Source organism: Lynx canadensis, chromosome A1, assembly GCF_007474595.2.
Source record: "Lynx canadensis isolate LIC74 chromosome A1, mLynCan4.pri.v2, whole genome shotgun sequence".
Classification (NCBI taxonomy): Eukaryota; Metazoa; Chordata; class Mammalia; order Carnivora; family Felidae; genus Lynx; species Lynx canadensis.
In genome coordinates this window covers 132,945,108-132,973,055 of record NC_044303.2, presented here as the reverse complement: position 1 = coordinate 132,973,055, position 27,948 = coordinate 132,945,108, and the positions used below count along the sequence as shown (strand labels likewise).

General features: G+C 35.7%; 3 protein-coding genes and 1 non-coding gene across 11 annotated transcripts in view; 2 read left to right on the top strand and 2 right to left on the bottom strand.

The window, feature by feature from the left end:
- TRAPPC13 (trafficking protein particle complex 13) overlaps positions 1–15,813 on the bottom strand; it is a 39,425-nt gene extending 23,612 nt beyond the window's left edge. For 2 of the 4 annotated variants that reach the window (XM_030322070.1, XM_030322079.1), the window contains exons 1-4: positions 15,435–15,518; positions 4,947–5,015; positions 4,333–4,432; positions 3,169–3,253 (exon numbers count right to left, since the gene is read on the bottom strand). In XM_030322070.1, coding sequence (XP_030177930.1) covers positions 3,169–3,253; positions 4,333–4,432; positions 4,947–5,015; positions 15,435–15,480 — 300 coding nt within the window. In that variant the 5' untranslated portion in view covers positions 15,481–15,518. Of the gene's footprint in view, positions 1–3,168; positions 3,254–4,332; positions 4,433–4,946; positions 5,016–15,434 lie in introns of all 4 variants that reach the window. The other 2 variants (XM_030322086.2, XM_030322092.2) reach the window with 2 other exon arrangements.
- Positions 11,564–15,522, bottom strand: SHLD3 (shieldin complex subunit 3). The gene is made up of 2 exons (XM_030322104.1): positions 15,435–15,522; positions 11,564–12,521 (listed from the first exon to the last, which is right to left on the bottom strand). Exon 2 carries the CDS (start codon positions 12,404–12,406, stop codon positions 11,651–11,653), a length of 756 nt encoding a protein of 251 aa, XP_030177964.1. The 5' UTR covers positions 12,407–12,521; positions 15,435–15,522; the 3' UTR covers positions 11,564–11,650.
- A 383-nt stretch (positions 15,814–16,196) lies between the features above and the next one.
- TRIM23 (tripartite motif containing 23) overlaps positions 16,197–27,948 on the top strand; it is a 42,766-nt gene continuing 31,014 nt past the window's right edge. For 2 of the 5 annotated variants that reach the window (XM_030322060.1, XM_030322042.2), the window contains exons 1-5: positions 16,197–16,333; positions 21,671–21,833; positions 23,112–23,233; positions 25,449–25,727; positions 26,283–26,465. In XM_030322060.1, coding sequence (XP_030177920.1) covers positions 16,253–16,333; positions 21,671–21,833; positions 23,112–23,233; positions 25,449–25,727; positions 26,283–26,465 — 828 coding nt within the window. In that variant the 5' untranslated portion in view covers positions 16,197–16,252. The remainder of the gene's footprint in view (positions 16,334–21,670; positions 21,834–23,111; positions 23,234–25,448; positions 25,728–26,282; positions 26,466–27,948) is intronic. The other 3 variants (XM_030322034.1, XM_030322029.1, XM_030322051.1) reach the window with 3 other exon arrangements.
- Positions 27,767–27,873, top strand: LOC115526453. The gene has a single exon (XR_003972605.1). It is a non-coding gene; the product is annotated as a U6 spliceosomal RNA (small nuclear RNA).

The following is a 27,948-nucleotide window of genomic DNA, read 5'->3' as shown; positions in this document are numbered from 1 at the left end:
AAGCCTATTAAACAACAGTTTAATATCTGAAAAATCTATTAAACAACTCTTGGGTAAAAGAGGAAATACAAATAAAATGACAGAATTCTTTAAAAATAGTCATAATGAAAACGCTACATATCAGAATCTGCAGGATATATTTCAAGCAGTCAATCAGAAGAAAATTCACTTTTATCAACAGAAATAAAAGAATAAAAACTTAAAAATTAAATCCCTAGATGAAAAGCTAGAAAAGAACAAGGTAAATAATCAGAAGCACAAGAACAGAGCTCATTAAAAGCAGAAATCAATGAGGTAGAGAGAAAACATTAAATATAAATAACAAAAATTCCTTTTTTGAAAAAAAATTAAAATATATGAACCATGAGCTAGTTTAATCAAGAGGAAAAAATAAAGGAAGCAAAATTATATAAAATAAGGAATAACCAGGGGAAAGTAACACCAAAAAAGAAGAAATTTTTAAGAGACTACTTTGCAGACCTGTATGCAAATAAATTTGAAAATCTACCTCAAGTGAATCATTTCCTAGAATGAAACAGTCTCACAAACTGTTATATAACATTAGACATAAAAAGCTTAAACAAACTGATCACAGGAATGAAAGTGCAAATGCTATCAAGAAACTTCCCCTATAAGACACACAAGTCCATAAGATTTCACAGAATTCTATACACCCTACAAAAACCAGATAGTCTAAATGCTCCAAATATATTGCTCCAAGGCAGTGAAAATGAAGGAAAATTATCTAAATCTTTCATTAAGCAACCAAAATATCGACACCTAAAATTTGATAGACAACATAAAAATGAAAATATAGGTGAATATTATGCTGTGCTTCCTGACCTATATCCTCTTAAGTTATTTTTAAGTCAAAAATGGCTTCTGTGCATATCGTGAATCTTAATGTCTTACCTGAGAAACTAAGATAACTCTTGGGTGGGCACTGCACTGTTCAATAAACATTAGCTACTATTATTATTAAACACCCCTATCTTTATGGAAATTAAAATTGAATAAAGCCAACAGAAATATAAATACATATTTTACAGTAAGTATGCTATTATATTGCTTGTTCTTTTCAATATTAACTTAAATCATATGCATTTGCTGATTCACTCACCTTATGAAAATAAATTCATCCTTTACTGAAATGCCAGGAAAAAAGTGTATGTTCTCAAAGTTCTCAGAGTCAGACCTTTTCATAATAAATGTAGAAGCTGGCAAACTTTTTCTTTAAAGCTCAGATACCAAATACTTTAGACTTTAGAACTCCCCAGTTGTAGCTTGAAATGTGCCACAGATGACACATAAATGAATGACTGTGGCTGGGTGCCAATAAAATTTTATTCATGGAGACTGACATTTGAATTTCATATAATTTTCACCTAACAAAGTAAGATTGTTTCTTTTCAATCATTTGAGAATGAAGAAACCATTCCTAGTACAAAGGCCCTATAACAACAGGCAAGAGACCAAATTTGGCCAATATGCTATATAGTCTGCCAACCCGACCTAATAAAAGGCAGAAACTCCATTCATAGTATAACAAACATACATTTTGCATCCGGTTTCTGGAAGTTGGGTAATATATGAAATTTGGCATTATTGGCTCTCCGAGGACCTTTTCAATTCTAATACTTGCTGATATTTTCAAGCTAATATTTTTTAATGTTTATTTTTGAAAGAGAGAGCGTCAGTGGGGGAGGAGCAGAAAGAGAGGGGGATAGAGGATCCAAAGGTCTCTGTGCTGACAGCAGGGAGCCCGATATGGGACTCAAACTCACAAACCCTGGAGATCATGACCTCAGCTAAAGTCAAACGCTCAACCGACTGAACCACACAGGAGTCATTTCAAGCTCATTTTCATGGGACTTCCCTTTTGGCAATGCTCTAGTAATCTAAACTCACCATGTGAAGACAGCTTTGGTGCCTTCTCTCTGACCTACAGTAAATTTTTACTTTATGTCCTTTCTCTTTCTGAATAAATTTCAGATTGTTTGAGTTAGCATAGTCTACCTCTTGACTTCTTTTTTATTAAAAAAATTTTTTTTAGTGTTTTATTTATTTCTGACAGAGCATGAATGGGGGAGGGACAGATAGAGAGGGAGACACAGAATCTGAAGCAGGCTCCAGGCTCTGGGCTGTTAGCACAGAGCCTGATGCATGGCTCGAACCAGTGAACCATGAGATCATGGCCTGAGCCGAAGTCAGAAGCTTAACCAACTGAGCCACTCAGGTGCCTCACCTATCCCTTGATCTCTAAACTAATGTAACAATCTTCTAACTGGTGTATTTGCTATAAACTATCCCATATAATGCTTTCATATCAATCTTCCAACACAGTGTGAATACCTTTGCTGACTGCCCACTGTCTTAAATTTAAAAAAGAAAAAAAAGGCTAAAACCTTCAGCTATAACCTTTCAAGATACTCCACTTTATGGCTACTACACATCTCTATAACTTTACCTATTTCTTCTTCTTCTTCTTCTTTTTTTTTTTTTTTTTTTTTTTTTGTTGTTTATTTGTGAGAAAGAGAGAGTGAGCAGGTAAGGGACACAGAGAGAGGAGGACAGAGGATTGGAAGCAGGCTCAGCACTGATAGCAGAGAGCCCGATGTGGGACTCGAACTAACCAACGGTGAGAACATGACCTGAGCCAAAGTTGGACGCTTAACTGACTGAGCCACCCAGGCCCCCCTAACCTTACCTACTTCTATCAAGTGAATTCTGTTCACTGCTACAAGAACACATTATGGATTCCTATGCCTCTGCTCCTCATTATCATGTCCCTCTTTTTCTCTAAATCCCACCATTCTTTAAAAATCCTGTTGTGTTCCTTCTCTTCCAATAGGCCTTTGTGATTGATGCAATCCTCTGTGATCTGTCCTCCTCTTTCAAATTTTATTATGTTTATTACAAATTATTAACAAAAATTTAAATCCGTGACTGGTACATTTTCTCACCCAAGCTATTAAACCTTGGAGGACAAGGAAAAATGATTCTGTGCTTAGCATAGTATCTTAAAGCTTTAGGAGTTCAGTTAATGCTTGTTGTTAATGACAATTAAGAAGTCCAGTATCAAATGCATTTTAATGAAGTTTCAGAAACATAAGAATAGAAATTAACAAGCTAAAAAAAATATATATCCCAAACAAGAATGCCACTTACTTTTACTAATATATCTTTAACAACTTGATTGCTATCATTATGAACGCTGATATAACTGGAAAAGGTCTCTCCCAAAAATATATTCCTGTGAAATAAAATAAACTTTTAGGCAGAAATGCATTCGAGTTTTAACACAAATATTCTACTTGAACACCACTGAGAACTTTAAATGGAGAAGAATTTACTAAAGGATAGAGATCAGCTCATTCATTACCCAGTACAATTCAAAATACTGACTTATTCTATAAAACATGATATATATCTAGCCCTCAACTACTGCACAGCCAGTTTCCTCAGATATAAGCCACTAAAATCAGATCCATGTTAAAGGTCTTTTGACTAATTACTTAAGAGGCTAGAAAAAGACAATTTTTGAAATAACTTATTCCCTGACTCTAGAGGAGACCCAAGTAATTAGTGTCAGTATTTTTTACCAATTTGTTTTATTTTTCTAAGTTGTTCTAATACAAATAATGATTATTGGATTTACCTTATGCTTTTATTGAAGTATATTTTATAAAAATACATGTTTATAAATATGTATTACAAAAAAATACAAAAATATTTTACATGAATTTTTTATATGAATATATTTCCAAGCTTTCAAGACACTAGTCACATTCTGTAAACCTTTTTTTAAAAACCTGAAAAATTCCATGTGGTCTTAAACACTCTCAGTTGTAAACACAGTGAAACCAGAAGCTTCTACCTCATTAATAAACTAGAATAAGAGAAGAGCTAGCAGTAAGAAGGAATAAAAATTGAGAGTTCCTAATAAAAAGATAAGTCTGATAACTTATGCTGGGAAAGAGCTGTGTAAGTGAACAAAAAGTTGCTTCTGAAAGACATTTAGATTAAGTCAGTTAAAATAAAAGGAATACATGGTCATTAAAAAATACAGTAAGATCTAAAGAAGAAAGTTAAAATTTTATCATCCTAGAAACCCCTATTCATATTTTGGTAGGTTTCTTTTCTTTCTTTCTTTTTTTTTAAATAAAAACTGCCCCGAATCATATAGTATAATTTTGGTAAAACTTTTTTTTTTTTTTACACCACTTAAATGTACAGGAGTATTTTTCCATTCCATAGTTATTTTATGAAAACATAATTTGTAATGGCTTTGAAGTACCGTTGCATGCTTTATGTCAATGTTATCATTCTTACCCAAAATTCTGTGGTAAAGTCAACATTTCTCCCAACATTAAAATTTCTGCACCATTTACAGTTGAAGGATCATCTCTCATGAGTTGGTTAAAGAGATCTCCTATAGAAAGAGAAAAACAGAAAATTCTAACATCTATGTTGTGAGTTTTACTTCCATTAAAGAAATAGCTGGGAGAAATATTTAATTAAAAAAAATTTAGTTTGTAACCTTCACTACAACAAATGTGTGCCAAAAAATTCTACTTTCACAGAGAATGAACACTTCAGAAACAAAGGAAAATGAAGGTCATGAAATATAAAATATAGATAACTCCAATAATTTTAAATAAAGGGAATGCTAATACACATGTTGATGGAACATTTGAGGATAAATAAAATTTTAATATCATGACTATGAATATACTCCTCTTGTTGCCATAGGATAGCAACAGTCTCTTGGCTAAGAAATTATGAGTGAGACCTACCACTTAGAAAGCCACCACTCACATCATATAAAACCAGACAATAAAGAATGCAGCAAAGAGCATGAGACTGGCAAGACTATGCTTATTGCTAGGTAATACAGGCAGTCCAGGCTGCAACTTTTCCCTAGGTGCAAACAGAACAAAGCATACCAGGTAAGTCCTTTTCTTCACATGTTACTGGAATATTGGTGAATAAAGTAGGTTTAGTTAACCGCATCACTGTGAATTAAAAAAAAAAAGAAGAAAGAAAAATATTAATATTGCTTTGGGCCAGTATTCCCAAGTTGAGAGTATATTTCAATTCTATACTAACATCAAATATAACCTAAAAGCTTCCTAAATATTATGTACTTCCCCAAATAACACTAAACTATTATTAAATATTACTAAAATAGTAATTTATAACAAAAAATCTTACATGATTTATTTACAACCTCATTATAAAACTGTAAATGTAATATACCACATAATAGAAAAAGTGGAAAAGAAAGGAATTTTAAAGCTTAAGGTATATGAGAACAAGACTTTAAAAAATATCCTGAGTGACTTCACTGTGAACAAAATATCAGCCTTACGGAGAAAAAAGTTTTGATGCACCATTTTGAACATCAAACCGTAATTTTACACCAAAAGAATCTTTGTGAGCTTTCTCTCTCAGTTCTAATCACTGGCCACTGGAAGTTCAATAAGTGGACCTGTAAGTAATATTTTTCTATACAGAAATTACAAAGGTATCACTTAACCTATAGCTCTTTAAAATTCCAATTAAAACTAAGATTTGTTCTTGGGACATAAAAGAATTTGTCTAAGTTTAGAAAAACAAGTAAAAATAAGCTAAGGAAATTAATGGGAAAAAATGAGGAAGAACTGGATTTACCATATATTAAAACATTTAAGTCTAAAATCAATTAATTGGTTTATTAATGTAAGACTATACAGATATATTAGTTTAAAAAAAAAGATTAGGATGCAGCCAAAGAAATCAACATTATAAACTGCTAGAACTGTTTAGCTATCTAGAAAAAATTTAAAAAATTAATATACAAATTCATTTCAAATATCAAGTAAAATGCCTACATATCAAATAGTTAACAGGCAAAAATTAAGCACAAAAAGGGAAAATTTATGTAATTTAGTTTAGTGTGGATAGGACATCCTAACTATTGAAACTATTGAAACATGTTAACTACTGAAAATCTTTTTCAATTATTTCTAATGACTGACATTTGATCACATCAAAATAAAGACCAAAATATAACATTAAAAATCATACAAACTTGTAAAATATTTCAGAAAATGCAGGGGTACCTAAGTGACTCGGTTAAGTGTCCAACTCTTAGTTTTGGCTCTGGTCATGATCTATCTCATGGTTTGTGGGTTCAAGCCCCCTGTCAGGCTCTGCATTGACAGTGCAGAGCCTGCTTGAGATTTTCTCTTTCCTTCTCTGCCCCTCCCCTGCTCATGCTCTCTCTCTGTCTCTCTCTCTCTTTCAAAATAAACAAACTCTAAAAAAAAATGTTCATTCAAATCAAACCCCCAAAACTTTAGACTATTGACCTAAATGGTTATTCACAGTATAAGTGGTATTCATTAGCATATGTAAACATGTATCACCTAACTACTAATTAGTTATATCATTCATATTAAATTTAACACCTTTCTCATCTTGGTCTCAGCTTAAACATCATCTTTTCAAAAAAGAAATAACAGCTCACCTACTTCTTTCATAGCTCCTTGTATTCATCATGGACTGATATATGTACTTATTTACAACACTATGATCCAAAGTCCATGAGGTTTAGGCTCTTATGTATTATGTTTAGTTTTGTGGCTTTGTTGCTTGACATAGGTTCTGGCACCTAGTATATTCAATAGATCTTTGCCAAATGAAAGAATTAGTAACTCATCCAAATCCTCAAGTAAATGGTATTTTGAAGATGTAAGTTTCATGAACCAAGGGCACTAAACAACGTTGTATTAAATAGATGGCTTTTGAGAGGTGCCTGGCTGGCTCAATTGGTAGAACATGTAGCTCTCGGTCTCAGGGTTCTAAGTTCAAGCCCAATGCTGGGTGTAGAGCTTACTTAAGTAAAGTAAAAACAAAATAAAATTAAAAATAAAATAAAGTGGGGCGCCTGGGTGGCTCAGTCGGTTAGGCGTCCGACTTTGGCTCAGGTCATGATCTCGCAGTTCGTGGGTTCGAGCCCCGCATCAGGCTCTGTGCTGACAGCTCAGAGCCTGGAGCCTGTTTCATATTCTGTGTCTCCCTCTCTCTCTGACCCTCCCCTGTTCATGCCCTGTCTCTCTCTGTCTCAAAAATCAATAAACATTAAAAAAAATAAATAAATAAAATAATATAAAATAAAATAAAATAAAGTAAAATCATAATATACATAGATAGCTGCTGATATAGGCAACAGATGTTAACCTTAAAATTTCTGAAATCACTTGCAGAGCTAATATTTAATGAGCATTTACTAGTGCTAGACTGTGCTAAATATCACACATTCAAGTCTCAGGACTACAAATTTGGTACCACTGTCCACCTTTTATACATAAGAATAATGCTTCCAGAGGATAATTTGCCTATAAAAGATTATATAGGGGCACCTGGGTGCCTCAGTTAAGCATTGAACATTTGATTTCCGCTCAAGGTCCTGAGATGGAGTCCTGCATCAGGCTCTACCCTGGGCTGGAACCTGCTTAAGATTCTCCCTCTCCCTCTTCCTCATGTGCTCTCAAAATATATATATGTATACATATATATATATACATATATATTTGTATATATACATATATATATATACACACACATATATATACATGTACACACATATATATACACATACACACACATATATATGTTTATAAATTTTTAAAAAAGACTACATATCAGGTGGCAGAATTAGATTTGAGCTCAGGTAAATTCACTTGATTCAAAAATAATTATCTGGGGGCATTGGGTGGCTCAGTTGATTAGAGGACTGTTGGTTTTGGTTTAGGTCAAAATCTCAGGGTTTATGAGACAGAGCTCCACATCAGGCTCTGTGCTGCACAGAGCCTGCTTGGGATTCTTTCTCTCTCTCTCTCTCTCTGCCCCTATCCTGATTTCTCGCTCTCTCAACATAAATAAACATTAAAAAATAATTCTCTGTATGATTAATTATAAGCTTAGGGTCATAAACCCAGAATGTAAGGCCTTACCAGAAACATCTTATGGGAATTCAAAACAGGACTATATATCAAGCAGAATATTTAACAGGTAAAGATCACTGACCTGGCATGGGAAGTGTTCGGGTAGCTGTTTCTAACTTTCTACTTCATTTTTTGGCTATTTAGGGTCTTTTGTGGTTCCATACAAATTTTAGGATTGTCTGTTCTAGGTCTGAGAAGAATGCTGGTACAATTTTGATTGGGACTGCACTGTAGATTGCTTTGGGTACTAACTGACATTTTAACAATATTTGTTCTTCCAATTCAATGGAAAAGTTTTTCCATTTCTTTATGTCTTCTTCAATTTCTTTCATAAGTTTTCTATAGTTTTCAGCATACAGATCTTTAACATCTTTGGTTAGGTTTATTCCTAGGTATTCTATGGTTCTTTGTGCAATTGCAAATGGGATCGATTTCTTGATTTCTCTTTCTGTTGCTTTATTATTGGTGTATAGAAATGCAACCAATTTTCTGTACATTGATTTTGTAACCTGCAACTTTGCTGAATTCATGTATCAGTTCTAGTGGCTTTTTGGTGGGGTCTTTTGGGTTTTCCATGTAGAGTATCATGTCATCTGCAAAAAGTATAAGTTTGACTTCTTCTTTGCCAATTTGGATGCCTTTTACTTCATTTTGCTGTCTGCTGATGCTAGGATTTCCAACACTATGTTAATCAACAAGGGTGACAGTGGATATCCCTGTCGTGTTCCTGATCTCATGGGGAAAGCTCTTCAGTTCATTTTTAATTAGGAAAGCAGATTTAAATTATGCACAACCTGAAGGGGATATAAAAGGGCTGTAAAAATGATATATACAGTTTTTCACAATCTAAATATCTAACACTCTAAGCTCACTTTTTACATTTATTCATTTATTTATTTTGAGAGAGAAAGCACAACTGGAGGAAGGACAGAGAGAGGGGAAGAGAGAATCCCAAACAGGCTCCATACCATCAGCACAGAGCCCGACTGTTGGCTCAAACCCACAAGCATGAGATCATGACCTGAGCTGAAGTCAAACACTTAACCAACTAAGCCACCCAGGCTACCCTCTCAGCTCACTTTTAACACCAAGTGGTCTTTATTCCCCATTTTTTTTTTTCATTTCAGAAGAAGCTAAATCTTAAGACAAAATACACTCTCAAATCTTGAAACACTTTTTTAAAAGTGTCCTTGAAAACACATGATTTCACTCATAAGTGGAATTTAAAAAACAAAACAAACAAACAAAAGGAAAAAAAAGAGACAAACCACGAAACAGACCTGTACAGAGAACAAATTAATGGTTACTAGAGAGGAGGTGGGTGGGAGCATGGGTTAAATACATGAAAAGGATGAAGGAATGCACCTATTGTATTGAGCACTAGGTATTGTATGGAAGTATTGAACCACTCTTTCGTACACCTGAAACTAATATTACATGTATGGTAACTAATTGGAATTTAAATTAAAAATTATAGGGGCTTCTGGGTGGCTCAGTCATTTAAGCGTCCAACTTTGGCTCAAGGCATGATCTCTCGGTCCGTGAGTTCAAGCCCCGCATCAGGCTTTGTGCTGACACCTCAGAGCCTGGAGCTGCTTCCAATTCTGTCTCTCTCTCAAAAATAAACATTAAAGAGAAAAAAAAAAAAAAAACTTATAGAAAGTGTCTTTGAGTTCACCCAAACATGTAGCCAACTTATTTGCTTATTATATGCTCAAATTTCCATTGTGTATCAAAGTCTTATTGAGGCTAGTTTTTGCTGATTCTATGATTTTTATGGTATGAGACAATAAGGGGGTTGGTAAAAAACAACCCTCTATTAAAAATAAAAAGTTCCCAAAATGGTATTAAAAATATATTTTCTTCAGGATCCCCTGAGTGGCTCAGCGAGTTAAGTGTCCGACTTTGGTTCAGGTCATCATCTCACAGCTCCTGACAGCGAGCCCCGTATCTGGCTGTCTGCAGACAGCACACAGCCCGCTCCAGATCTCTGTGCCCCTTTCTCTGCCCCTCCCCAACTTGCCCACATGCTCTCCCTATCAAAAATAAATAAAAATTTAAAAAAAGAAACCTTTTAAAAATATGTTTTCTTCATATTTTCAAAGAGGGTAAAAATCAGCAGGGGTGGAGGTGGGGATAGCAGTGGGTAAGAAACACTATCATTTTATGGACTCAAAGAAAACTACTATAAAGCACAGTTCATTATAATGCAGATTCTTAAACACAAACTGGGAAAGCCCTGTTAGTAATATAAAACTATCTCATTATTTGAAGGAAGATCCAAAGTATGCCCCTATCAAATACAGACTTAAAATGCAATATTTCCTGTCTTATAACAAATTAATGAACCTCAAAAATTACACATAATGTTGGCTGGAAAAGAGCAAATACCAATAAAAGCAAGGCTTAAAAAACAAACAAACTGGCAGACGGAGTGCCTGGGTGGCTCAGTTGGTTAAACATCTGACTTTGGCTCAGGTCATGATCTCATGGTTGTGGGTTCGAGCCCCACTTCAAGCTCTGCGTTGACAGCTCAGAGCCTGGAGCCTGCTTTGGATTCTGTGTCTCCCTCTCTTTCTGCCCCTCCCTTGCTTGTGTTCTCACACACTCTCTCTCTCTCTCTCATAAATAAATAAACGTTAAAAAAACTGTCAGAGGAACTCCTAGGTGGAATTTAAAAAACAAAACAAACCAGCTAAAGGAAAAAAAAGGTAATTAAGTGATAGTCTTATATTCAACTCTGAATGTTAGATCAGGTTCTTAGTCAAAAATTGAGGAGGCCAAAAAGAGTATGTGACTTTCAGCCCAGTGCCAAGTCAAATATTCACTGTACACAGCAAATAGTGTCATGTATAGAGCCATCCTCATTGGAACTCACACAGACCCTTGATGTACTTATGAAATTCGGGTTTCATCTATTATCTTATAAATAACTTTTAGAAATTTTCAATAAATTATGAAAAAGATAGGATTGAGGTTACAAACTAATGAACTGGGCCAAGTTCAACTTGTATATATACATTTTGCTTGGAAAGAACTTAAAAAAATTAAATTAGAATCTTCTTACAGTTCAGAGTCCTTAACCATATTCTACAGTCTTGCCTATCTAGTCCCTGAATGATTTCAAGTTTGTGAAGTGAAATGCTGGGCATTCTGAGCACATTATATTAAAGTTATTCATTATGCAGGAGCTCATCTTAGAAATTCTCAAGAAAAACGGTCTTTAGTCATTTGCTAAGTTGGCAAAAGAAGTTAAATTCATATGATAGTCCACTTTTTTCCATTGAATTTGAGTTAACATTTATCTAAAGGTAGACAACTTGTCAGGGAAAAATAAAATTATGGTACTGCTACCATTTCTTAGAGTAAATGCTGTTAGTATTTTATCAAATGCTGTCATAGATTCACCTTTCTGTATACATTGTTCTTGAGTTAACAGACATGCCTAGGAACTCACCTGATAGTCATTTACTTCTAGGAAACAAACTATACATATTACCACACAATTTTTTACAATATTAAGAATGAATAGGCTATATGACTGAAGGGTCAAATAAAAAAATTAAGTCATCTAAAATTTAAAAACTCATAAAAAATTTATTGATTTCAGATCACAGTTCATTCAGGATATTCTTCTCTTTCACAATCAGTGGAATTCATTACATACTAAAAATAACACCATATTTACGTACACATAAATTCATTTTCCCAGTAAGAGCTAATCTACCTTTAAGAAGATTTCCCACATATTCACAGTACATAATATCACAGAACACCCATATTTGGTCTAAGTGTCTCTGAATTGTAGCATTACAAGATGGAAGTTCATTGTGCCTGATAATTTGATTGAGTTTTGCCCAAATGTCTTCCAGAGTTTGGTTGTTACAAATAGTGTGCTCTATAGTCCATCTTGCCCTATAAAGTGAATGCAAATTCAGTGCCTTTAAACTATCTTGCAATTTTTTAGACAAAGGAAAAATATTTTCAGTGCAATTACTGTTGGGAAGTGAAACACTCCAAAACCTCTTCTTATGCTGTCTTCCCTTTTCTGATTGCTTATCTAGATTTCCAGAATTAGTCTGTTCATTCAGTGTGTGTGACTGGATTAAGTGCTTTTCTTTTTTTAAATTAGGTTGAAATTCCAAAAGATCTATTGTGCAATCGTAACTGTGTGATTTAACATCATGTTCTGAAATGGTTAAGTACAGTTTCACATCTTCAGCTGCCTCTTCAGAAATCACAGGTGGTGATCTTTTAGGTTTGAGTGGAAGTTTGGACCCATCATGAGAAAACCAAGGAATAAATCTTGATAGTGGACGTGTAGGAAAGTCTTGAAGTGCTTTCTCTGCAATTTTTGACAGTTGTGTGGGATCATTCTCATATGGTCGATAATGTAATATTACTTCTGTAGTCATTCTGCAGTAATCCAGTCACTCTTAATGAAGAGAAAATTTCTTAGATGTGCTCCTCAGCGCTAGAATGTAATTTATAATTACAAGACTTTCTTTCCAAATCAGAGGGAATCAGGACCTAAAGCGGAAGTATTGCAAAGAATAAGATATGGTAGGGATAACCTACACACAAATAGGGAGAAAAGAAAAAACAAAAACCAATCCCAATATGATATTTTACCAAGTGTTGTTGGTAAATGTGAATGGAATCCACAAAATTGGAAACCCTCTGTCTCACCAAAATAAGGGATCTGGATTAAATGCCTGGTAAGCCTCAAACTGCTAGTAGTCAACACATTTAGATCAACATGTAAATATTTATAAGTATTGTCATTACTATATTAGGTAATAATCTTAAGACTATAGCAGAAACAAAGGGTAAATTAGTGATTCCTAGGATATTTTATTCATTTGAAGAGAACAAAAATGTAGTAATACTTAAAACTTTGAGACATTAATTGAGGAAAATGAAAATCATTGTGATTTTTGATGCATTGAAAAAAATAGATTTTATACTTTAAAATGATATGAATTCTACCAAATACATAGATACACTACTTAACGATTTTCATCCCCAATACTAAGCACCAATAACATGTAAATAAATTTTGCATTTTAACCAGGCTGGGAACTGGTCTTGTTAAAAAGGGTCCTTAGTATAAACGGGGCACTTTCACACTATCAAGACATTAGTACCATGGCTTCTGAATTCCAATTCAGAGGAGGAACAAGAAGGCTAGACCTTAATATTTTTTTTTTCCTTTTAGAACAAAGAAGTCTTCAAGCTGTCCCAAATTGGGTCACTGATAGTAAGTTCTAGCATACAGTTAGGCTTCCAAAGTTGCATGAGCCACAATGCAAGCTCTTTCAAATCCTAATTACTGTAGAAAAAAAATGAGAGGTTCTCCCCAAATCATTAGAGAACTCCTTGAAGGGGTTCTTCCATTACTAGAATGGCCATAGTTGGGGACTCCTGTCATGATGTCATAATACTCATTTGATCACCAATTTTGAAGAGTCAGAAGTAATTAATTTCATCATGATTCTTTTCGCCTGTTAATGTCCACTGATTTGACAACTTAAATTCATAAATGACTGTGATCCTTAACACCCATAATTCTTAACATGAATCTAGACATAGCATACTCTTTTTTTTTTTTTTTATGTTTATTTTTGAGAGAGAGTGAGACAGATTGTGACCAGGGGAGGGGTTGAGAGAGGGAGACAAAGAATCCAAAGCAGGCTCCAGGCTCCGAGTTGTCAGCACAGAGCCCCATGTGGGACTCGAACCATGAGATCATGACTTGAACTGAAGTTGGTCACTTAAACGACTGAGCCACCCAAGCGCCCCTAAACATAGCATATTCTTAATTTTTTTTTTAACATTTATTCATTTTTAAGAGTGAGAGAGACACAGTGTGAGCAGGGGAGGGGCAGAGAGAGAGGGAGATGCAGAATCTGAAGCAGGCTCCAGGCTTTGTGCTGACAGCTCAGAGCTGTCAGCACAGAGCCCGACGCAGGGCTCGAAATCAGAGACCTGGAGATCATGACCTGAGCTAAAGTCGGAAGCTTAACTGACTGAGCCACCCAGGTTCCCCTAAACATAGCATATTTTTAAAACAATAATGCTTTTATTTTTTTCTTTCCTTTTCTTTACACTTTCACACTTTAAGATACTGCACTGAGAATTATTTTTGTTTGAAAATATTCAATGTTGTACTCTGAGGATGATGAAGTTGTGACAGCTCATTTTTTTACATATATAACAAAGTGAACTTAAATGATCATATAAGTTGGTACACTTGGCATCCAACAATCAGTACAATTAGACTTGTTAAAATCTTGAAAGTTTCTTAAATTTCTGAAAGATATTAATATCTATTTACATACTTGATATGGGATTAAGAAAGAACATGACAGTTTCTTTTCCTTTTTCTCCAGAAAGAACCCATCTCAGTGTAACTCATTTGCTCAGGCTCAGCTTACAGGTCATATATCTATATTAATATTGTTGTTTTTCAGCTCTGTAGTCAGAGACAGATTTATTAAACCGAGCTATCAGTATATGATTTTATGTTACAAATGAGACTGCTGAGCTTCTGGAATGTTTAATGCCTACATCATAACTGTGTACAAGATAATGGTTCGTCAAAATGGATGCCAAAAGAAGGTAAGTGAAATTCAACTGAATTCAAATGTCTATCCAATCTCTTCTCAGCTCAGTTCAAGAAGTTATTGGAAAACACACAGTAGAGCATCCAAGAAATAAGAAGTGTGTTTGGGGAAGTAGAAAACAGATGAAATACAGCTGAAAGCATTTTAAATAAAAGGTTTTCAGAAAACAGTAATTCCAGAAAACTCTGCCCTGTTCGTTTTCCCTAAATAATAATACAATTAAATCATCAAACTTACTAAAAATTTTCTGCTGTGTACAGAAAACGAAAGCTGACATCAATTTTCCCACATCCACACTACTTTGAAGTAAACTGCAATAAGTTATAGCAAATCTAAATTATACGTTGTTGTACTATGTGTCTCAAAACCCTTGGCACTGCTAAAACTAGACTAATTTTGCTGATCAAACTGAAGACTGGTAACTTCGTCAGTGCTACACAAAGACACAAGAGACAAGGAAAAATCACCGGAGATGCCTACTGTACATCATCTTGGCTCACAGGGCTCTAGGGACGTTAGCTTCTCTGACTAAAACCGGTCTGGTTACTGCAAGCAGCATATAACACAACGAGTGATTTATCGGGTATCTATTACATTCTAGAGGAATGCAACATAAGTCTCTCAAACCTAAAAAGCAAAGAAGAAAAATTGCTTCCTTCCTCTCGGCGCCGAAGGACACAGCAAGAATGCAGGAACTAATGGTGTTTACGAAGGACGAGGCCTACATCCCCGGGACCAGGCCTAGGTGGCAAAGGCTTCGAGAACTAGCGAGAGAACAGAAAACAGACTAAACGCAGTCAGGTTCGTGAAAGTTTACCTTTCAGGGCCAGCAGGTGCTCCTGTTTGGGGGGATTCACTTCCATTTTGAACGGCACTTTCGACCCACTGCCTACGGCAGCTGGGTAGGTTCAAAGCAGCCCGGAAGAAAACAGTAAAGCGTACGTTCAGGAAGATCGAATGCACTCCCAACAGTTTCTGCTGGTAGTGCCTTAAATTCTCTTCTTACGACGTCCTTTAGGGACTCAACGGCTTCTTTTCACCAAAGCCATCTCTTATTTCTTAGCCATTTATACATAAAATACTTCTCTGTTTTCCAGCTACAAATCACACATAGCGTCTTCCAGAAACCACTCCTCGCTGACAGTACATAGCCCCACAGATAACTACATGGCCGAGTAGAGGGGAAAAAAACAACAACAACAAAAAAACCTAGTGTGGCATCCTGGGATTTGTAGTTTAAACAAAAACCGCACTGCATGCAGGGAGATGTAGTCTCCCGAAGTCCTCACGTCTATTCTGCAATTAGGAAGCGATCGTTTGTAAAACGGGAGTTTCACTCCAAAATTTTACTTCTTGTTTTATCCTTTCTTTTTTCTTTCTTTAATTTTATTCCTTCCATACTTCAGTATCCTAAATAACAGCAATAAAAACATCAAAGCGTTCATACACAGGGAACGGCTTCCCAAGAGCTAGGGACTGACAGGAGGAGGAGCTCTGAGGTCAGCCCAGCCGTGCCCGGCGTCGTACTGCGCCTGTGCGGTAGCGGCGAGCGCCGAGGCCTCTGGGTAGATGGTCCTACCCCGCCCCTTAGTTGAAGGCGGTGACGGCTGCTTCTGCGGCACCGCTCCTCCTAGGATGGCTACCCTGGTTGTAAACAAGCCTGGAGCGGGACTAGACAGTGGCCGTCAGGGCAGCCGGGGTACGGCCGTGGTGAAGGTGAGGGACTTTGCGTGCTCCGTTCTCCACCTTCGGCCTCCCTTCGGTTTATCCCTGAGTTCTGGCGGCGGCGCCTCGGCCGTCTTCGGGCAGGATGCGCGGCCTTTGCGTCCCTCTCGGCTTTACATGCCTTGTTCCCCACTCCGCGATCTTTTCTCTTTGCGGGCGTGAAGTTGCCTGGTCTTCTGTTAATACCAGTTCTTTACTTGACATCGCCGATGGGGATATTTGTGAAGATGATCGTATGGGCCTGTGAGACTGACTTCGGCCGGTCTTTTCCCTAGATCCTCTGCTTTTGGTTAAGTTCAACAGGCATTAGCTTATTTTTACTAAATTGAACCATTATTATCGCTAGGTACTATGTTAAGTATTGTAGCTCGTTAATAATCTACCTATGAAGTATATGATAATTACCGTTTTGCAGGTGAGGAAACTCAGGTTTGGGTTAACACAGTGAGCCAGGGTTGACTGCCTTTAAAGTCTGGTTTTCATCATCACACTAATTCTAGGCATGTATTAGTGGTTGATCTGCCCCCTCCTCTCTTGGTAGTACAGTCTTTCAACACTTGAGAAGTCTCTCAGCAGCAGCATGGTTGGGCAATAACGTTAAGGTATACCAATTGCCTATGGTTTGAGGTTTGAAATTCTACCATGCTTGAGTGCTTCAAAATGCATTTGCTAAAACATCAATTGAAATACGTGGGATTCACGTTTCCCCTTCACTATATAGTCATGGAAAGATTTGGAAGGGAGAACTGATCTCAGTCGTTTGTAGAAGACTTTCAGGATTATTATAATCTCAGTTATTGGTATTTCTCATTACTGGTTACATATTAGAATAACAGGATTTAAAAGAAAAAAAATACCCTAGTTATGCACACTTCCTCCTCCAGTTCTGATTAACCTGACATAAGTATATTTTTTTACAATTCCAGAATTGATTTTAATGTGCAGCTAGAGTTGAGAACTACTATACCAGATAATATCTGAAGTTCTTTTAAGATCTTGGATAATAGGCACATAATGTTGGGTTTAGATGACAACAAATGATATATTTCTGCTTACAAGTATATTATCAATCATTGTTGGTGGCTTTTGATTCATCTGACCTTTATATATCAGTGAAGTTATTCTGAAGGTACATGGCGTATGTGAGATACAGAGGGAGCCCTGTTAGGCATGTTGTATGGTTGAGCATTTATTGATTTGTGCTTTATCTAAGTAGAGAATTCCTAAAGATAATTTTGTGAATTAACTTGAGTCAGTAAGTTGTAATTAGAATGGATATTATTGCTGTATCTATCTTTGTTACCCTTAGTTGCCTTAAAATCTCAAAAATATACTAAAGTCTGATATAATTCAAATTTATTACAGTACAGAGTTTAATATGTTAGAGCTTCACTTCGTTCATCTTTATCTTTTTTTTTAAACGTTCATTCTTTTTTTTGAGAGAGCATGAGCGGGATGGGGCATAGAGAGAGGGAAACAGAGGATCTGAAGCGGGCTGCACAGCGAGGCCTGGTAGGCTCGAACTCACAAACTGAGATCATGACCTAACCTGAAGTCAGGCACGCAACTGCCTGGGCCACCCAGGTGCCCCACATTTTTGTCTTTATATGTAAAATGTGCCTGAGCTGTGCGGTAGGATAGTCTTTTTTGGCAAGATCCTTATGCTGTAATTTGTAGGGAGTATGGTGGCATAAATTTAAAAAACAAAAACAAACTCATTGTCATTTTCATAGATGAAAGCGGAAATTATTCATTGGAAGGTGAAAGTTGAAGTATATGATGCTAATACGTAAAATGACCTATTTAAAGAACAAGCTGAGAGTGACATGGTTTTTTCACTAGAAAAAGACAAAAATCTAACATTCTGAAATTCACATTCAAAAAGGAAAAAGGAATCAGGAAAGTTTCTTTTGAAGAGTGAGTCTCCTTAGCACTTTTAAAATATGGTCTGGTTTGTTAAAGTTTTATTTACATGTGATAAGTTTGTAGCTCTCCTTGGCATATTTGTGAAGTTTATAAAATTAAGAGCTTTTCTCTTATCTAGGATTTAATTTCTTGGGCTTTTAGCCACACTTCCTAATGATAAATACTGAAGGAAGAATGTCTTACTCTATTGTTAACTGAGTTGATGTGAAATAATCTAATAACTTTATTTTTGGACCCATGTTTGGTTTATAAATCAGTTGTATGTTGCTAGTGCTTTTTGAAAAAACCTGTGGTAGCAACTTAAGTTTTTTTTATCTTCTGTAATTATGGGGTCACAGATACAAGGTATGAATGGACTAAGTAAAATTTAATTTGATTCTTTGAAGTATACGGTCATAAACAAGTTTATGTTAGAATAGCAAGAACATCTATTAAAAATGTTGCATTTGTTTTACATCTAATTGTGTTGTATCTTTTCTGTATTTGATTGAATTTGATATTTAAGTGAGGATGTTTAAAAAATTTTTTAATGTTTTATTTATTTTTAAGACAGAGAGAGACAGAGCATGAGTGGGGATGAGGCAGAGAGAGAGGAAGACACAGAATCTGAAGCAGGCTCCAGGCTCTGAGCTGTCAGCACAGAGCCTGATGTGGGGCTCGAACTCACAAACTGTGAGATCATGACCTGGGCGGAAGTCGGACGCTCAACTGACTGAGCCACCTGGGCGCCCCTAAGTGAGGATGTTTAAATAAAAATTTTTTCCTGCCTTTTTTAAAAACGTAGGTTAAATTTAAGTTTGTATATATAACATAATTTATGTGTAACTGTTTCTAGCTATTTCCCTTCCTCATAGGGAACCACTAGTCCAGTGTAATTAATTTCCTTTATAGCCTGCTAGAAAGTTAGTATGCCTGTATAAAAACATATATATAAATATATGCTCTTTCACTCCTCAGTTTAATGCAAAAGCTATGTATTCTATGTATCATTTTTCACTTTGCTTTATTTGTGTGAAATCATTCTGTTTGTGTACATAGAAAACTTCCTCTTTCTCCATAGACTGCATAGTTTGCAGTACATGAATATACTATATTTTCTAGTCTGTACTGGTACATATTTACTTTGTTTCCAATCTTTTGCAAATGCAAATGGTGCTATAAGGAATAACATAGAGGCTGCTTCACACATGTGTAATATATTTGTAGGATAAATTCCTGGAAATAGAATTAGTAAACCATGTAGGGGTGCCTGGGTGGCTCAGTTGGTTGAACATCCGACTCTTGATTTTGGCTCAGGTCATGATCCCAGGATCATGGGATCCAGCCCCATGTTGGGCTTTGTGTTGGGTGTGGAGCCTGTTTGAGATATTCTCTCTCTCTCTCACTCTCACTCTCGCTCTCGCTCCCTCTCCCTCTGCCCCTCTCCCTCCTTTCCCCCTATCTTTCTCTCTCCCTCTGCTCCTCTCCCCTGCTGGTGCACTCTCTTAAAAAAAAACAAAAAAGAATACCTGCTTTCCCACACTTTCACAGCACAACAAAGAGTTATTGACCTGTTTGATCTAATCTGAAAACTGCAAACAGTATATTGGCGTAGGTTTAATTGCATTTCAAAGTTTTTTGAGTGAGATTGGACATCTTTTCATGTATTTAAAGAGTTGTTTTCATGTCTTTTTCTGTGAACTATGTATTACATTTAAGACTGTCTTGAACCATACTGGGATGCAAGCCAATTAGAAGTTATGAATTTACAGTGAAAAATGTTTGTATTTCATGCAGTAAGTCCAAATTAATTACAGAGCTAATATTTTTAATAAGTGTGATTTCCACTAAGCATTTTCTGGTTTTTGTCTTGCATTATTTACTTGTTGGGGGATGGTGGTTGGGCTGAACTGTTTAAAACAATTTTTTTTTAAGTTTATTTATTTTGAGAGAGAGAAAGTGCAAATGGGGGAGGAACAGAGAGAGAGAGAGACTGAGTGTGAGTGAGTGAGTCCCTGCACTGTTAGTGCAGAGCCTGCTGCAGGGTTTGACCTCAAGAACCATGAAATGGTGACCTGAGCCAAAGTTGGATGTTTAATCTACTGAGTCACCTAGGTGCCTCCCCTCTTTTAAAAAACTTTTATTTTGTCAGACTTTATTTATATAAGCACACCAGTGGTTGGTTGTTTGGAATGCCCTGTTTCTGGGGGCTTTTTGGTCTAACAGGGAAAGACAGGCTGGAAAGCCAATAAGGGAATTAAAGTGCTCTGGGGTGTTAAGATTAAACACTTATCCATGGTGCATGATGGCCCAAGGGATAGTGTGCTCATTTCAGTTGGACTGACCTGTGTGGGTAGGCTGAGAGATATAGTTGTTTAGAAATTTGTTAGTTTACTAATGTTAAAAAGAGGATCCACAAGAAAAATGTCTGTTTAGCTATTTCCTCAGCATCAGCATAGAGAAAGAGGCAAAAACAATTTATCCTGTTCTAGGAACTACAAATTGTTTCATATAGTTTGAGAATAGAGTCTGAAGGGGGTTGCAATAAAGCAGTAGGACAGAGGACAGATTGTAGTAGGTCATGGATGACAGACATAAGAGTTTGTGGCATAATTGTTCAACGTGGGTATTAAAAAAAATAAAATTCTGAAACATTTCAGCTATATTTGGAAGTAACAGTACTAACAGTACTTCATTAATAAAAATATAGGTTGTTGACTTAATTCTAAAAGCACTCATGTGCTTGGGAATCAATATGCTGATTTTTGTTGCCTTTCCTTTGACTGCATGGCCTTGGGCAAGTCATGTGCCTGTAATTGGAACTATATAGACAAAATATTTTCTAACCGAGGGGAATTATTTATTAATTGAGAACAAGGAATTGAAATTTAAGTCTTAGCTGATTTCTTGTCTTTACATTATATAATATAAACACTAGAAGATACTTGAAAGTTACTTACAGTCTTTTCTGAACAGGTTCTTTATTATTTACAAGGGTTAAATGTCACCCTAGTACATATTTCAGGTTATTTTTGTTAAAATTAATGATGATTTTTCGGGGGTAATTTCGGAGAAATTGCTTAAGAATGCAACTTCGGTAGAATTATATAGTGTACAGATTCCGATATAATGAATCAAGTCATAATTTTCAAAAGATAAAGATGATATTAATTTACATTATTTTTGTCCCTAACACTTGACATTTCAAGGAGATTTCACTATGATATAGTTTTGGTAGGGTCTGTCAGATGATATGATAAAAAGATGATTTAAGGTTTTACAATCTAGACTATTTTTTTCATGGAGAAATAAAGTGACTTAGAAAGATTGATTTAATATGTTCGATCAAGTTTTTTTTTTGGCCTGAAGTATGTATGCTTTTAAGATCATTTAAAGAGCACATGTTCCCATGCCAATTATTAGGTGCTGGAGTGTGGAGTTTGTGAAGATGTCTTTTCTTTGCAAGGAGACAAAGTTCCTCGCCTTCTGCTTTGTGGCCACACAGTCTGTCATGACTGTCTTACCCGCCTGCCTCTTCATGGAAGAGCAATCCGTTGCCCTTTTGATCGACAAGTAACAGATCTAGGTAGGAAAATATATTGTATTTAAGATTGAAAATTGTTTAGTTTATTTGTGTGAAAAGGAGTTTGTATAGTCATTGATTACTGTAGGGTTCTAGGTTAGAAGAGATGTATGGAAAAGGATCATCTTCACTTGTTCTTGTTCTAGTTTACTTAGAGCAGTTATTTTAGCTAAGTGTATATTTCACACAGTGGTTTTCAAACACAAATCATAGCTAATTTTTAGTTATGAAATCAATTTAATTGGTTGTGAACATGCTTTTTTAAAGAAGAAATGGAAAAAAAATGTGTGTTGCATCCTGAAGGTGAATATTGGTGTGTGAAACTTTTCTTTCAGATGTATATATTATATATGAACATATTTTTAAAACCATGCATATATAAATACATATAAGTAAACATATATCTAAGTATTTATAAGTAAATATATATATAAGTAAGTATGCATATGTGTACATACACACATATATATACATATATACATGTATGTAGGTTATCCTGTGTTGAAAGGGAAAATGTATTTCTTACTGGAGGTTGCTGTAAAAAGTATTTTAAAGCACTTGTTTTAATATATGTAGTAAAAGTCAGTGACAAAATAGTTTTTAAAAAGTATAAATAAAAATAGTAGAACTTTATGTTTTTACTGAGAATGCTGAAGAGTTGGAGCGCCTGGGTGACTGAACAAGAGTTAAGCATCCCACTCTTGATTTCAGCTCAGGTCATGATCTCACATTTTGTGGGATTGAGCTGACAGCACAGAGCCTGCTTGGGATTCTCTCCCTGTCTCTCTCTGCTCCTCCCGTCCTTGCTCACCTGCACTCTCTCTGTCTCTGTTAAAAATAAATAAATAAACTTAAAAAAAAAAAGAATGCTGAGGTTTTCTTTTAATGTTTATTTATTTTGAGAGAAAGAGCATGAATAGGGGAGAGCAGAGGAGAGGGAAGGAGAGAATCCTAAGCAAGTTCTCTGCCATCGCCATAGAACCCTACTTGGGGCTGGATCTCACAAACCATGAGATAATGACCTGAGCTGAAATCGAGTGGTATGCTTAGTTGACTGAGTCACCCAGGTGCCCCAGGAGTTTCTGTTTTTTTAAAGAGAATTTTTAACAAGACAATAGTTCTAGCAATAAAAAGAAATTAGGGAAAATTTGAATTTTGAAAATTTAGACATTATTAATGATATTAATAATTAAATATATGTTAAATTACTGTTAGGTATGAGGTGAAATGATTAACATTCCATTTTATTAGATTTAGTTTTTATTTTTATATTTGTTTTAGGAGATTCAGGTGTTTGGGGATTGAAAAAAAATTTTGCTTTATTGGAGCTTTTGGAACGACTACAGAATGGACATATTGGCCAATATGGAGTTGCAGAAGAAGCCATTGGGATATCTGGAGAGGTATTGATTGAATTTATTAAAATATTTATTATGAGCATGAATTTTTTCTTTTATTTTAAAATACAGGTATAATCTTACCTCACTTGCTTCGGCAGATAGGAATCCAGAAACACAACTTTTCATTACGTTACAGTTTTATAGGAAATAATATTCCCAACTGAATAGAAAGTAAAACTTAAACTTGAATTCACTGAAAATACTATACCCAAAGTATATTTTATGTATAAACTTACCTCCTTATTATAATTCAGTTCTATCCAAGGATAAAGTCAAGAGTTAGAAGGTTATGGAAAAGTAAAAAGAAGTGGAAGCTACATTAAACCAGAGGATACAAAAGTGAATCAACAATAAACAGGATGGTGCAAAGAAAGAAAGAGAAACTCCATCAAAGAGGCCATTTAGTGTAGAGGCCAAATGCCTTAAAGATAGCAGTAGCTCTTGAGGGAATTAATACTATAAATATCTTCATGAAAAGTTTAAATGTGTAAGTATACTCTATCCAACAGACTGGTCATCCAGTAAATATTAGGATGCTGCCCATTAACACAGGTTAAAATACATTTTTTACACTTAATTATATGCATAGCTCATATACTGTACTAGATATAAGAATAGTTGTAGTAAATAACAGTTAATGATTTCAGTGGTCAACTTTAAAACCACAGGTTTAGAATCAAGGAAACAAATGTCAGATTGATTTCTACTTTTCTTCTATTAGATCGTGATTTCTTTATATAAAGTGAATCACTGAAGTGAATTTCAAACTAGAGCACTGTTTCCTAAAAGTTTTGCAGTTCCTTCACATGCTATCTCTTTTATCTTTCAAAAGACATTAGAATATTATCTAATGTTGTCCTTGTAAATATTAATCATGTCTGAAAAATAGAAGACATGTATTTTTTATTTTACTTGTTGAACTTTGGGTTCATTTTAAAATTTAATATGATAATTAATGATACCATTGGTGTTTTTTCTAATTTTTATTTCTGGAATAATTTATGCCAGATTGCTCCCTTTCCAATTAGGCCTTTTAATATTCATCATAAGTTTTCAAAACATTCTTTTTTTTTTTTTTTTTTTTTAATTTTTTTTTTTCAAACGTTTATTTATTTTTGGGACAGAGAGAGACAGAGCATGAACGGGGGAGGGGCAGAGAGAGAGGGAGACACAGAATCGGAAACAGGCTCCAGGCTCTGAGCCATCAGCCCAGAGCCTGACGCGGGGCTCGAACTCACGGACCGCGAGATCGTGACCTGGCTGAAGTCGGACGCTTAACCGACTGCGCCACCCAGGCGCCCCTGAGCATCTGTGTTTTTAAAAGCTTTGCATCTGATTCTTATGCACACATCTGGTTCTCACAGTAGCCTTCACACTTCTCTTCTGCTACAGCACCATGATAAGTGGTATTTAAAGTAGTGGTGGGGGAGCCTGGCTGGTTCACTTGGTGAAGCATGCCACTGTTGTTGTCAGGGTTGTGGTAAGTTCTAGTGCCATATAGGGTATAGAGATTACTGCAAAATAAAATCTTTAATAAAATTGAAAACTAAAGCAGTGGGGATGTATTTATTATTAACTTTCTTTTTTAGTCTTAAAAGATTTCTGAAAAAGAGATTTCTAGCCTCTAGTTTTCAGTTTCTTGCGTATAAGCTGAGGGGATTTCGTAGAGGATATCTTTACACTGACTGTAAATCTATGAGGATAGTTCTCTTTTTGGCCCCAAATTCATAGCATGGATTGATAATAAGTTTTGGAAATAGCTTCTCACTTACCTACAGAAATGAATACTTTTGGAGTGTCTGAGTGACTCAGTTGGTTTTGTGTCAGACTCTTGATTTTGGCTCAGGTCATGATCCCAAGGTACATGAGATTGAGCCCTGGATAGTGCTCTGCACCGATAGCGTGAAACCTGCTTAAGATTCTCTCTCCCTCTCTTTCTGTCTCTTCCCTGATTGTGTGCACGTGCAAGGGCACTCTCTCTCTCAGATAAATAAACTATTAAAAAAAAAAAACTCAGAAAACAAAATGAATACTTTCTTAGGTGAGTAGTAAATGACCTTTTTAATTAATTGCCAGTATATTTTCACATGTAAAGCCTGGTCAGTTAAGAAAAGATTATGGGGGAAAAAAGGAAGGATTATGGGCTTTTATATTTTAAAATTTATCATGTTGTAATGATGGAGGTTCAGTTTGAAGACATTAATTTTTTGTTTATCAGAGTATCATTCGTTGTGATGAAGATGAAGCTCACGTTGCGTCTGTATATTGCACTGTGTGTGCAACTCACTTGTGCTCAGAGTGTTCTCAAGTTACTCATTCTACAAAGACATTAGCAAAGCACAGACGAGTGCCTCTGGCTGACAAACCTCATGAGAAAACCATGTGCTCTCAGCATCAGGTACACGCCATTGAGTTTGTTTGCTTGGAAGAAGGCTGTCAGACTAGTCCACTTATGTGCTGTGTCTGCAAAGAGTATGGAAAACACCAAGGTCACAAGGTATGATTATAATTAGACTGGGTGACTCTACCTGGTTTATCAGCCTACCATTTGTTTCCATTGACTATGCCAAGTAGGGATTGAAGAAGAGTTCAGTGATGAATGAGTTGAGCTTGGTAGCGTGAAAAGAAATGAGAGATTCAATTTCTGAATGTCATAACAAAAATTTCAGAAGCCTCATGATTCTTTCTTCATTGAAAAATAGCTTTCCAGCAGGAAACAAAAGTTCTCTGTGTGCATGTTTTCTTAATGAACTGGATTGTTTTGACAGTACTTAAGTCTTTTGATGAACTGATGTTTATGGTAAAATCATAAAGTGAGTCTCTTGGATTCTTATTTAACAATAAATGGACTCCCAAATTTTAAATTATTTCTTTGAAGGATAAATAGTTTTGTGATGAAGATACATTAGTATTTACTATGTTGTGCTTTTGTAAATGTGTTATAAAAGCCACTTGAGACTGATGCTTTTTCTTATTATTATAGGAGTGATTTAAATAGCATTTTATATTGTTAGTACCATGAGTTCTTTTCTATAATTGTGTTGCATTTTAGCATTCAGTATTGGAACCAGAAGCTAACCAGATCCGAGCATCAATTTTAGATATGGCTCACTGTATACGGACCTTCACTGAGGAAATCTCAGATTATTCCAGAAAATTAGTTGGAATCGTTCAGCACATTGAAGGAGGAGAACAAATAGTGGAAGATGGAATTGGAATGGCCCACACAGAACATGTATGGAATTTTTTTCTTCCTTCTGTACTTTCTTACCCTTTGTACTTCTCACCTTTTCATTTTTTTAATTTATTGGGCAATTACGTTGTGCTAGTACTGCACTAGTCACTGAAAACAAGTTTTATAAAAAGTCTCTATCTTCATGGAGTTTATAATCCATCATGGAAGAGAGACATTTTCAAATGTAGTAACTATTTTGTAGGGGAAGTACAGGATGCCTTAGTAATGCATAAGAGTGGCAATAATTTAGCTGCCTCAGGGAAGGCTATCTGGAATATGTGGTGTCTAAACTGAGACTTGAAGAAATTTAGTCAGGGAGAAGAGTGTGGTGGGGAGTGAGTTGTCCCAGAGAGGGAAGCACGTGTTAAAATGCCTGGAAGTGAGAATTGGACATATTATAGAACAACTCAGTTCACTACACTTGAATCTTTGAGTATTGGATGGGACAGGGCAAGAAAAAAATGTTGGAGAGTTAAGGGCCAAATCATGGAGGATATTATTAGCTCTGTTAAAGAGGTTGGACTTGATTATAAGGGCAGTGATGAGCCGCTGAAGAATTAGCATAGAAATAACATAATCAGATTTGCATTAAGAAAGGTTGCTCTTAGGGGCTCCTGGGTGGCTCATTTGGTTAGCATCTGACTCTTGATTTTCGGCTCAGGTCATGATCTCATGCTTCATGGGATTGAGCCCTGTGCCCGACTCCACACTGAACATGGAGCCTGCTGAAGATTAATTCTCTCTCTCTCTTTCACTCTGTCAAAATCATAATCATAATCATAAATTATTTAAAAATCAAATAAAATACAAAATTTGGTTCCTCATTTTCACTAGCTACATTTCAAGTATATTCACGTACATGTAGCTAATGGCTACCATATTGAACCACACAGATACAGAATGTGTCCATCATCATTGAAGGTTCTACTGGACATTTTATGCTAGAGTGGAAATACTTTATTCCTTCAGTGAGTATTTATGGAACCCATACAATAGCTAGACACTGTTTTAGCATTGTTCTAGCTAAGGAGACACTGCCAAAAAGCTCTGCCTTTGCAGTTTACATTCTAATGTGGAAAAAGGGTCAGTACTAATGGCAAAAGTATGTTAAGTGCTATGGAGTGTTATATGGGGTGTTCCTGGATAGACTCCCTAAGAAAGAGACATTGAGCAAAGACCTAACGCAGATAAGAAAGGAACCGTGCTAATATTTGGGGAAAGAATATTCCAGGCAGAGAGAAGAGCAAGTGCAAAGGCCCTGAAGTTGGAGTGTGCCTGGTGCACTTAAGAAACTGTGAGGAGTTCTCAGTTTGGCAGCACATAAACTAAAATTGGAATGATGCAGCAAATATTAGCATGGTGCCTGTGTGAGGATGACACATAAATTTGTAAAGTATTTCATATTTTTAAGGATTAAAAGGTACAGACTTCCAGTTATAAAATAAGTAATGGAAATGAAAAGTACAGCATGGGGAATATAGTT

Excerpts from the sequence above, each read along its gene's own strand:
- SHLD3 (XM_030322104.1), bottom strand. The coding sequence starts at position 12,406 with ATGACTACAGAAGTAATATTACATTATCGACCATATGAGAATGATCCC.